At 37.1% G+C, this 12,552-nt stretch overlaps 1 protein-coding gene across 2 annotated transcripts; it reads right to left on the reverse strand.

The window, feature by feature from the left end:
• Window positions 1-829: 829 nt before the first annotated feature.
• On the reverse strand, window positions 830-5,331 carry lnp1 (leukemia NUP98 fusion partner 1). Of its 2 annotated transcripts, none has more exons than XM_085348910.1 (4): window positions 5,155-5,331; window positions 2,071-2,316; window positions 1,259-1,348; window positions 830-997 (listed from the first exon to the last, which is right to left on the reverse strand). In XM_085348910.1, exons 1-4 carry the CDS (start codon window positions 5,329-5,331, stop codon window positions 830-832), a joined length of 681 nt encoding a protein of 226 aa, XP_085205036.1. The 2 variants fall into 2 exon arrangements, with proteins under 2 accessions (XP_085205036.1, XP_085205035.1); XM_085348909.1 differs by having other exon boundaries at window positions 1,259-1,351.
• Between the last annotated feature and the right edge of the window lie 7,221 nt (window positions 5,332-12,552).

Raw genomic sequence — 12,552 nt, forward strand, 5'->3', positions numbered from 1 at the left:
ATCCAACATAAACCGATCCAAAGTGCTTTAGAAACAGGCACACAGCTGAATTGTTTTGGTGAAAGGAAAAATCACAGTGATTTCATTAAAGTGTGTTCAGACTTTGTATATTGATGATACTTCATCTCATCTTCAATACATAAGCTGCTTTCATTGGTTAAATGGTATCGGTAATACTGGCCCTGTATTTAGTTAGTATTGAATCAATGCCAAAATTTGCAGAATGCAGCACTAGAGTCAGGAAACAACAAGCAGTGGATCAAACCACTGTGAGGCATGTCATGGGGGAGTCATACATCCATAACTGAGCAGAAGAGCTTTTAGTGTGTATTATCATATTATATAACATTATATAGTTATATTTACAATAATGTATTGAGGAGTACCACAGTGTTTTTACAGCAAAAATGTAACTGGACACCTTACATCCCCCTGTTATTTTCACTCATGTTTGCATTTATATAATAAAGATTAAGCTGGGGCACCAGGTGGACCTAATAAATTTCAGGCCCCAAGCCAACACTTTAGCAACACCCCTGTTTACATAGTCATGGTGCAGTACAGTTTGTCATACTCAGAAAACTTTGAGTTCAAACCTTTAAACTCGGTCTCAATTTTTTTTTCTAACTCTAACCCTTTTCAAACATTTTTAACTCTGTGTTTGCACACTGAAGAGAAGAAGTTGCAATTATTCCAAAAGTGACCTAAAACTCTGGCCCAGAGGGGATTTGAGGCCCTGATTTTTCAGTGTCACATCGTAGTAAAAGTTCAGGAGAAATCCTGATGTTTTCACTGCAAATCATGCATTTTCCCCTTCTTGAAAACAATATCAGCGATGTCTCCTCAGGGAATGTTGACGATGGAGTGTGTGCTGCTCCTTCTCCGTGGAAATCTGTCCATCTGCAGACCTCCTCCTCTCCTCATAGAGCTTCCTCCCCTGTAAAACAGCTGCTTCACTGCTGCTTTGGGGCCGACACTGCTCTAACCTCCGAGCTGCCTTCAGCACCCACCAGATGGAAACATCATAATGAGTAAGTATCCAGTTCCTGGGACCTCAGGCTGTTCAGTGTACTCCATGCATCTACAGGGATAAGTTTCTGCTGCAGGCATTGTGTTTTCATTCCAGTTCACATCATGCATGTCAGGGAACAGGCTGATATCATGCATCAGAGATCTGGTGTCTGACTTGCAGGGATTTTAGGGAACACAGTGTAGACAGAGGTCATGCAGTAGATCTGACGTGTGCAGGTTCTCTTACCTCTTTATGAAAGCGGTGTGTACAATGTGGCACTCCCCTCCCATTCTTACGCATGTCCTCATGACAGATCAAGCACAACGTATCGTCCTTCTTCTGTGAGAAAAAGAAACAACATCTGACCAAGATTTCAATAACTTATGTATTTATAAAAATAATAAACCTGTATTATTGCATCAGTGGGAGATTAAGTGACAGGAACTTCATATATGTAACTTATATACCAAAGTGAAGGAGCTCCATTTAATTTCAGTAAACTAATAAATAAAGATATAATTTTTCACAAAGTTATGATAAGCTGTAAATGTTATTTGCACTGTGTATGTTATGTATCACGTTTTTTTTATTGATTTCCTGTGACACCACAAAGATACAGAAACACCGTTTCATTAACATTAAACCCCTGACAATGAGTTTTAACAGGGCTTGACAAAAAATTTTGTTCCAAGAAAAATCAGGTATAAAAATGAAAAAGGATTAAACATGCATTCACAACTATATTCTTTAGTATGCCGACAAAAAGCATGGACAATAGAAGAAAAAGAAAACTTCAAGGTCCTTGTGTGCATTCAAGACCAGTTAATTATGTGGGTATTTGTAGGTTATGTAATTCACAGCTTTGTCTTTGGCAGCACATAAAAGTAATGCAGCGTTTCAGGCTCCTTAATTTTTACGGGCTTCGTAATTTTATATGAGGAGGAGAAAGACCATCAAGTCTGATCGTCCTTCGGTCATCTATAACACTATGAGAAGGTAAAAATCTGTAAGGACCATTTATCGTTCGTTTAGTTAATGTTATAAATCCTCCTGCTCACCAGAGACGTGGTCTTCTTATCATTTAGACAGAGCCTCTTCTCAAGTGTCTCTGTGAGCTCTGGGATGGTGGTGATGCGATTCTCTGCGATCGCAGTCTTAGCGCGGATGTTGTCATCTGCAGAGGCACGGCGAGGCTTCTGGTGGACCCTGGTTTCCCCCTTATCCTCTCTTGATTTGACGTGGCTGGGAGTGGGCGCCATTGTAGCCGCATGAAACCTGTTTAACTTCATGACATCTAACTGTGACTGAGGATTAAGAACACAACGATAAGTGTTATTACACCACGTAACAACACTTGAGAGTAAAATTATTGTGTCACATTCCCTCTAATAGTGAGGCGGAGTTGTAAGAAGATTAAACTAGAGAGACAACCATGTCTGCCTTATGTCTGTCAATGGGGTTAAACACTCACTCGCTAATATCCTTAAGTAACATGTTGGCAAAGCAGCTACCTATATATAGTTTGACTCTAGACTCAGGACAGAACGTAAATATATATTTACACAACAGCAATAATCTGATAATGCAACTCCAGTAAAACATCAAAGGTGAAGGTACAGATGAATTTCAGTGTTTGGCTAGACTTGTAAATCTGTAACTACTGAACTGTTCTCTTCAAATGATGTATTTCTGGAGCACTCATTACTAAACCAAGGTTTAACTCTTAATGGGAGCTTTAAATAGCGATGCACTAGACACAGGCTGACATTCTACAACCCCAGAAGTTATTTCTGGTTCTACTTAACTTTATTACTGCTGCTGAGGAAAAAAATACGATGTCTAGATGTTCCTTTGACTTTAAATTTGAGGAAAAAAAATAACATGAGAGATCTGTGACAATGTGATTTTTTCTGTTTAAAGAAACTAAACAATGTGATAAATGTTACTTTAAATAGGTCAAAATATGTGTAAAGGTGTGAAAAGTGCAGTCAACGCTGATGCACCTTAATATGTCAGATTTTCTGTTGATCTACTATCTCAGTTAGTACTGTCAAGACTTCTTTAACTGAGCAGGTTCTTCAATTTTGAATTAATCGCCTACCACCGCTTTAGGGTGTAGCTACTTTAGGAGTCAAACGTTTTTATATGTGCAGTGTATTTTTTTCTTTGGATCAACCCCTCACTTCGATTTCATAAACCTCGATCTCACCAGCCAAAATTTCAAACTTTAAGCTTCAAACAGGACTTCAAAAAAAGAACGGTCATAGGGGTTAATTACATCTTTTATATATATATACTATGTTTTTATGGTATTTGCAAGAAGCTTTTTTTGTTTTGCGGTGCAAGGAAGTGGCTTGTTATGTTGATGTTGCTAGTTTTAACTGTTATAGGACAAACATTGCTATTTGTAGCTGCCCGCCTTGTTGACTGATAAACGTCCTGGAACATTTAGTAACGTCATGGGCTCATCTGTGACACCATTTTTGCATTTGCTGCATTTTAAAAGATAAATGTAGTATGAAGAAAGGCTAAAAATATTCAGAATAGTTGTTATTTGAATGAGAATTTCTTTATTTCCCAGAATAAACTTATATAGCATAGGCTTCCAGCAAAATTGTTATTTTAAATATACTGACCAATAGTTCCACTATCAGACCAAGAATCTGTGCATTACTTCTCTATTTGCTTGCTTAAAAACAGAGCATACGGGGAACTGCAGGCTTCAGTTTAAACAGCACTTCTTCTGATTATTAGTGAAAGGTTACACTATGCTACTACATTTGTTTTTTTGCATTTGTCAGTGCTTCCTTCATGATGAGAACTGATTGTGCTCACCCAGTGTTGTCTGTAAACTACTTGCTTGTAAGTTTCTTTTCTTCCACAGAGAGACCACTTTATATGTGTGCACTTACACTTTTGTGACTCTTATCACCTGCTTTAGATTAGAAAGAGTTTCTTTGGCTCCTTCCATCCTTTAGTTTTCGCTTAACTCCTATGAAATTTGTCATCACACTAATGAAAATATACCAGAAAACTATAAAGTAAGCACCACTATTCACCACACAGGCCATGACACTTGACTATGCTGATAGATAAGTTACCCTGTTCTGTGTTATTAATAAAAAATACAAATCACTAAATTGTGCGCCATTCATGTTGGTTGCTCTTCTGCTTGTTTGCTGCTTTAAGTTGTACCTCTATTTTTTGCTAAACATCCACATAGCCAGAGGTTATGGAAGAGTTGGAACGCTATTGAATGAAGAATATGTGTAAGAGCTTTGGCATGCGGCAGCCCATGACTTAAAAACATTGTTTATATAAGAAAATGATATCAGATGTGAAGGCATTTTTAGTTGGAAAAAATAATTTTCCTACAGACCTACACAGACACAGCTACAACACAAACACCAGACTGGTCTGTATTCATTATAGAACTATACTGTTTTTCCTAATGAGACTGTGAACAGCTCAGCACGTGGCACGGCATTTGCAGTGTTTGATCGCTCTGATGTAAAGTAATAGAAAACAACTCACTTAGAGCATCAATAATTTCGTACTTTGCAGGCTTTCATGGGGAAATTTACCAAAACAACAGTTTGCACACTACTAGAGGCTTTTTGTTCGGAAGCTTTAATATTTAATTAGTTCTCATACCAGCTTGTAAAACATACATGTGCATTATTCTGCTGTCATAGTCCATATTTTGTCTTTTTCAGAGAAAATAAAACTCTGTGTTTTATAAATATTCCATGCAGTGATATTTGCAGTCAGTGAAGGTATGGGATCTTTCTAACACCCTGAGCTGCTTTTAAAGAAATACATAGAAAGTATACTGTCTGATAAATGTACTTTATTATATTTATTAAACTGGCCTTTAATTAGTATAGTGAAATACATTCATCAGAGAGTGCATATATTTTATTTTCCCTCCAATTATCAATGAAGGGCTATACAGAATAAAATTTAAGATGTTTATAGTGTCAAGTGTACAAGCATGCTGTCCATATGTGGTGTAAAACTGGACAAGAGAAACTGCAAAAAATGTTTGTTAAAAGTGTTTTGCTGCTGTTTAAATGTCAGTGCATGCATCAAGTCGAATGCTGCAGAGCTGAACACATACGTGAAGTGCAGCCGGTCCTTACCGCAGTCGGGAGTGATGCTCGTCTATCAACTTGTGTTTTTGAAGGCCTGTGTTTTCTTTCTCTGGAATGTACAGCGTCTGGTCCGTGACCCCAGTAACTGCTCATCCATTTTGTGAAGTTACTATCATCGTCCTCGTCATTGTCCATAATGATAGCAGGCAGAAGCCGTAGAGACATGATGGAGCTGTGCAGGGAGCTTCTTGGTGCAGCAGGTCTTGGTACAACAGATGAAAGTGAATGGGGTGAGTACTGACAACACTCAGCTGACCTATTGAGTGTCTAACAGACCAGCTGCTCTGCTACACTGCACTGTCCCACATGGCAAAAGTGACTTACTTCAATTAGATGCCTCTAGTGAATCAAGCTGTCGCTTTTGTTGTTATCCTTGGACAATCTAAAAATAACCTGCAGAGATTTAGCTCCAGTCTTTAAATAAGTGAATCCTCTATAATCTATTTAACGTCACTGGTAGAACATAAACTGGAGGTGATTGGAATAAACAGCGAGGTGGTAGCTGTGACGGAACAGCTAGTATTTTGGCACAGGGTGGGTGATGTGACCACTCCTTTTAATCTTTCCATTACAGTCATCAGCCTCGGGGTAGACAACTGAAACTCCAATTTCCCCATACTTTCCACTCGCTGAGTACATCAAACCTGTCAATAATTATGGAGCGCAGGCAACTGGGTGCTGAGAGCCCAAGGCTTGTGCAATACAGGGCAAAGAGCTTTAATATTACACTGTATACAAGTTTATTTGTTTTGCTCTTTTAAGTCAAGTATGTAAAATCCAGATTTTATACATGAACAATGAAAACATGTAATACAAGGCCATCAGCTAGAAAAGCAACATCTCTGGCATCATAATTCAGTATATATCGTGTCAGTTCAGTCTGAAAAATTAGTAGTAGTAGTATTAAATACTATTGATATTACTACACAAAGGGGATTGTGTATTATTGGAAATATTCATGTTAGACACACCATGTTTTCATTAGGTTTTTGTGTTTTTTAACAAAAAAGCAGAAGAAATTATATAAAAGTCTTTTTCTGCTCTTTTACAAACTCAAAGTTTCCCTGTGCTAATAATGTTGTAAAGATCTCAAAGAGAAGGGCAGGGCAGGCACTGTTATGAGACATTCATGCTGCTTTATCATGTAACCTCAGATCCCCACTGAGAAAGAGATTACGGTAATCTGTGTTCTTTCCAAAAATAAGGATGAAACAAGGTCACACCTGAAGACAAATGACCACATTTTATTAAATAAATGAAGAGTACTATCCGTGTGCGCCGTTGAGATATTATAATATCAACGAGCCTCCATCCAGTATTATTATGGGGTCTTTATCTTACAATATAAAACACTTTGAGGCGACTGCTGTTGTGATTTGGTGCTATAAATAAAATTGAATTGAATTAAAAGTATTGAAAACAATCTCGTATTCATACATTACAAATCTGCACAGGTTTTTTTTTTTTAAATATAAAATTAAAATTGTGTTTCAGATTTAGGATAAACCCTCTGTATCAAACAACTAAAACAGGAGAGAATAGCTATACAATACAACACCACACCATATAATACATAATAAAAATACAATGACTTATTGATAATTTGTTATTACTGATAAGTGACTGTGTACAGCAGCTTGTTGCATACCATACAAGCATGCATTCATGCAGACACATAATCGTACTCTTAATCGATTAATTACATAATCATCATGCTTTTTTTAAAGGCCGAATGACCACGATAATCAGTATAAAATGTTTCAGAAAATGCTATCGTATTAAAGCTAGTTTAAATCAAAGCAGAGGCATAACCTACTTGATAAGTTGAAGAAGGCTGTTCCAAAATTTAGTTTTGGTCACCTCTACATTTAAAATCAGAATGCACAACACTTAAAATACCCTGAGTGGAATTGGGTTTTAACAGTTTTAACAGTTCTTATGAAAGCAGGGGCCGGCCTTTCAGTCTTTTGTATGATAGTAAAATTAGAAAATGAATTTCAGATTTCACTGGAGGCCAATGAAGGGAGGCAAGGAATGCACAAACACAATATTTTATATTGTTTTATTGAGACCTTATTATACATTTACATACAAAACATACAGTCTACATATAGTTAAACCTTAGTGTCACAACAAGTGTTTGCTAAAAGAAAAAAAAAAGCAACAAAGAAAAAGTTTGTTTTGGGTTTTTTTTAAGGGAAAAGGAATTTGGGTTCCTTAGAAGGAAGGAGATATGAAAGGAAAGGCTTACGTGAGGTATAACATTTCTTATTGGCCCCTCTAAGAGAAACTATAAACTTTTCCAATTTAAGGAATGACATTAGATCTGTCGGTCAAGACTTTTCTGTTGGTGGCTTGGGTGACTTCCAGTGTGGGAGAATACATCTTTGGGCAATTAAAGAGACAAATGAGGCAATACTTTCTGTTTAGTTGACTCAGATAGATCACCTATCTACTCATAGCTATTAGCTGTAAGTATGTTGGGATACGATATCAGTCTCTAGGACTTGATTTTGAAAACATTTTTCTAAAATCCTGTTTAAACATGACATGAGACGGGCCTCACAAGTTTATTATTATTAGAGCAAGTTTATTATTCAAATATGATCTGAATATTTGAGATTTGTAAAAAAAAAAGTGGATTTTATAAATACTATAAATGAAGAACAATGTTTGCAAAATGATCCCTGGAAGCAGGAGTTACCCTGGACTCACTCACTTAATCAACAGACTGCACTGCAGAAAGAGCAGCAACAACAACCTGCATGAATAAAATATACCAGCATGAATTTATGTTAATCAGATTTAAAAATCTAAATGGAATAATCTGCTGTGTTCACATAGCTGATCTGTAAAGATTTACATTTCCAAACAACATGCCACGTGCATCAGGAGAGCACAGACACGTCTCAGTAATCACAGGTTACCAAGTACCTGCTGGCAGCAGCTACAACTGAGCCACGCAGTGCTAACAATAGCAGGCACAGTTTATAGGAATAACAGGTGGAGTCAACAGAAGATCAGACATTCTTAGTAGCCCCTATCCATCCATCCATCCATCCATCCATCTTCCCACAGCTACACACACATCACACATGTAACACACAAGGTTATTGTCTCACATCACATGTGGTGCCAGGCAAAATTGATTTTATGGCCTTCATTGCAAGAATCGATTATGTTCAGGGCGGGCACACGTTTTGTGCTATGCTCAACTTTAACAGATTGATCGATTTTTACATATCTTGCTCTTAATTCAATGAAACTGAAAAACAGAAATATTTGTATTTGAAAAACAAAAAGGATTAAATTCACTACAGAAAGAACCGGAGACAAGTGACAAATTAAAGGAAAAAGTTGAACTCTGGCTCTCCACAGTGAGGGGATTTGGGGCTTTGCTCTGATGACAGGGGGGATTTTGCTGGTATGGTTTGGTAATTGGTTTGGTAAAGTTGTTTTGATTGATCACTTTTATCCTGTGATAAAATATGCAATGGGAGTGGTCTCTCCCAGGTCTCTCCTATTCACACTGCATGGTTCAATGAGCACTCTCAGGTTAATAAAGGTGGTCTGGTTCTTCAAAGAATCTCCCCAATAGAAGAAACTCTTTATTTTAATGATGTTTTTTTTTTTCATATACTTCATGTGGTTCTATTATGGTTCTAGATTTTAGTGTTGTTGTTTTTAAAGTTTGTTAATTAATTTAATATATGTTAAAATTTGAATTTAGATTGAAGAGTGCGTCATGTGTTGAGTTTGTCTTCCCTCATAAACATACTGTTTACATAAGAATACTTACATTTAATATAACAATAAAACAATAGAATATAAACTAGTCAAACATGAAGCATGAAGTCATGACACCACATGAATCATTTTAATTTTATATATGAAACTGACCAAATTTCAACCACCTTGATCATCTATTGTAGATGTTCTAAGATGCTTAACTGTGTTTTGTTTTCTTTTAATTCATCATCTGTGTGTAAGTCAGTTATGATATAATTTAAAGCCAGTCCTTGCATTGTCCAACTAATCAGGGAATAGTTTTTCTATGAATAGATGTTACAGTCAGACTCTTCTGACAGCTAGTAGAGTTGACTTTGAAAAATTGCCCACTGCTGGTGACTGTTTGAGGACGGATGGCCCTAGGCACAAATTGAGTAGCCAGGCAGCAGCACGTTCCAGACAGACCAGCACTCCAGCAGATGACGGCTTCTCTCTGTCTCGATCTCCCCTCTCACAGTCTGTTTTGAGCAGAGGCTTGGAAACACACACACACACACACACACACACACACACACACACACACACACAGAGGTGCCTTGTTTCTCTCACGATCTCTCAGGTAGGTACAGGTCACGAAGGAGAAAGCAACTGAAAAAGTTCCCCACTAGTATTTAAAATCTTTCTTTTTTTTTTTTAAATTGCAATCTGCAAACAGAATTGGGCAGAATGTGACTAATATTTTGGCCATTACTGAGCTTTCACTTGTTAAGAGAGAATACCTTTTGACCTTTGAGACTTTGTAGTCATGTTCTCAGCCTTCACAGATGACGATTAGCAGTTGGTTCATTAGTTTATAAACTATTTTCAGTTACAGTGAAATCAAATAAAAAGAAAAAGGGGGATCACTGCTGGAGGTTTTATCCCAGGAATGGTGCCTGTCTCGTGGGGAGGGGTGCTCCGTGAGGACGGGGGTGGCGCACACCAATTTGACTCAACTCTACTTTCCAATTAATATTCACAGGTTTCATTTACAAACAATCATTTAGCATGCAATCCCAGTGAGGGGACACCTGTATGACCTGTATTTAATACGCGTAAGACATCGGTCTACATACTCACTTTAAATATATTGTCACGGCAAAACTGTCACAACACAGAATGGACCAAAAACACAGACCCAAGACAGCGGCACAGGTTAGTGTAACGAGATTTATTTACAGTGATTGTGATATGGTGTAAACAGTCATATGTACAGGACGTGACACAATATGAGCTGAGAGCAGGTGAACTATAACAATAGCTGTGAGATAAACTCTGCCAGTGACTATATACAGGTGCAAGGGCAAAGCTAAGGTAAATCCTAATAACATGAACTGTGAGGCATTATAAAACTACAAAGCTATATACAAGGTCATACACACATAGTCATAGAAACACTAACTGTGAGAGGCATACGCTGATTAAAGCTATGAAAGTTACGTGAACAGGAGTGAAAGCTTGATACGGGAGACCCAGGGATGATAGTGGCACGTTAGTGAACTGTAGATTGGAGGCACTGCAACACAGGGAGAGGTAAGTCACAGTGGATCCAACGGAACGGAAAGAAACTGATTCAGTGTGGATATTGTGTGGGGGGCATTTTGACTCTCCCCTCCAATTATGCTCTCACCAGAAGATCTCCAAGGCTGGGATTTTTTCTGAGAGCCCTAATAACTCTCTCCTGGTGAGGCACGCTCCAGTTAGTTTGCCGCAAACTGTTTCACCACTAGATGGAAGCATTGTCAAAGCACTGTCAAATTTGAATTGGAGCATCACTGGGCTGCAATTCACATTGTAGAGGGATACAAAAACAAACAAACACAGACACACACAGACACAGAAACAGACAATTAATAAAAAATTATATATAAAAAATGCAAAAAGTGAAAAAAAAATTGATTATGTCCTTCTTCCAATGCATTATGGGTCCTCAAAATGGAACCCTTTTTTTCACTCCCAACTCAGCTTCTGTACCTCCTACATCCAGCAGGTGCTATATTGCCCTAAAGGTCTCCTCCAGCTCTATCCTATGATACACATACCTCAATGTCCTACCTTGCAACCATGATTCAACCAGCCACTCCCTCACAGGCCTTTAAATACCACAGTGGGCACCTAAGGGGCTCAAAAATTGAACTTTCTCCGATTGCCACCAAACTTGGCAGGCACGAGCCTACTGCTACCAACACCACTCACACAAAATTTCCCCACTGTGCTTATGCTTCTCCAGTTATTGATGATCGTCACATGACGATTGTGGTTATCGCCAACCCCTTGGTATTTGGACACATGGCTTAGAAGCTTTCAAAATCTTTTTTGATAAATTGAACAATCACCACCCCTTTAATGAAGTTACAGTTTCAACTAAATAAATTCCAAGTTAACTTTTTAGACACAATAGTTTTCTTTAGAAACAATAATAATCAAAGCAAACAACTATTTGTTGTTTTAAGGATACAGATAGACACATACTGTTATATAAAAAAGTTTTCATCCTAGACATGTTTTCAGGAGTATTATTAAATCTCAATTGATTAGATTCCATCGTATCTGTACCTTTAAGATGCATGTGGAAGAAGCTACTTCAGCGTTGTTTAAGGCTTTAAGACCAAGAGGTTACTCAGTCCGCTTTTAAGGGCAGATTTAAAGTGAAGTGAAAGCACTCTTTGATAGGATCAGCCAACAATTAGGAGGAATAATCAGAGTGAATTGATTCAGTTTGTAATCACCTTTTCAAGACACATCGGAGTCTTGAATCAATCTCTTAATACCTCTTTTTTGATGGCCCAACAAGCCCTTCCTCCTTTACAGCAATTTAAAAGTTACAGCTTATAGAAGAAATAAAAATCTAAAGGATATTTTGGTGCACAACAAATTGAATCCTATAAAGAATTTAGATGACAGATTTAAACAAGTACGATATATGGAAAATATTAGTAAGAGAGGGCTTTCTATTCAAAAATGGTTTTTGAAAATCTGTTTCTATTGAGTGTAATTTTTTTATGAAATCAATTTCTCATTTATTAATGGATTAATAATTCACTTTGAAAAATTGATTTAAATGTTTTTATTTTTAAACTATTAAACCAATTACTTTAATTTTGTTTGAATAAATAAAATCATTTTGAAAAATGAATTCACAAATGGATGATTTATTATACAATTCATAATTTAAGCACAGAATTCTTTGTTTCAATGCATGTGGCCTTGTGGTCCTCTATAACTGGCTCCCAGTAAAACTTTTAAAACTTTCACACAGGATGCGTAAATTCCCACATTAAAAATATTTTCGGACTTACCTATTCTTACACAGTGGATGCGTAATTCCACAGGACAAATTTGTGGCATTTATTCTTTCAAACCGAGCTAGATTTTTCTGATGTTTTGGATCCAAATAAACAGATTTGTCCAAACAGACCACTGCATTTGTCATCGTTCAGTCACGCCATTGTACTGAATATGCAACGACACAGAAATAGTAAAATAAACTCCACACTTTGTGTCCATCGATAAAGAAAAAGTTTGACAGTTTAAAGAAATTCAGACAAAGGGGAGACAAACATTCAGACACAGGTTAAGTTTTCACAATAACAGATTTATTGCTGAATAAATGTCACA

The sequence above is a fragment of the Diplotaxodon limnothrissa genome, linkage group LG23 (assembly GCF_057381915.1).
Source record: "Diplotaxodon limnothrissa isolate DT_005_m linkage group LG23, D_limnothrissa_male_GT1.1, whole genome shotgun sequence".
NCBI lineage: Eukaryota > Metazoa > Chordata > Actinopteri > Cichliformes > Cichlidae > Diplotaxodon > Diplotaxodon limnothrissa.

Bases quoted from the DNA above. Each gene is read 5' to 3' on its own strand.
- lnp1 (XM_085348909.1), bottom strand. From the start codon at position 5,331: ATGTCTCTACGGCTTCTGCCTGCTATCATTATGGACAATGACGAGGAC. The intron at 1,352-2,070 runs GTGAGCAGGAGG...TTTTTCTCACAG, and splicing joins ATAAGAAGACCACGTCTCTG to AAGAAGGACGATACGTTGTG. The intron at 998-1,258 runs GTAAGAGAACCT...TGGGTGCTGAAG, and splicing joins CACACCGCTTTCATAAAGAG to GCAGCTCGGAGGTTAGAGCA.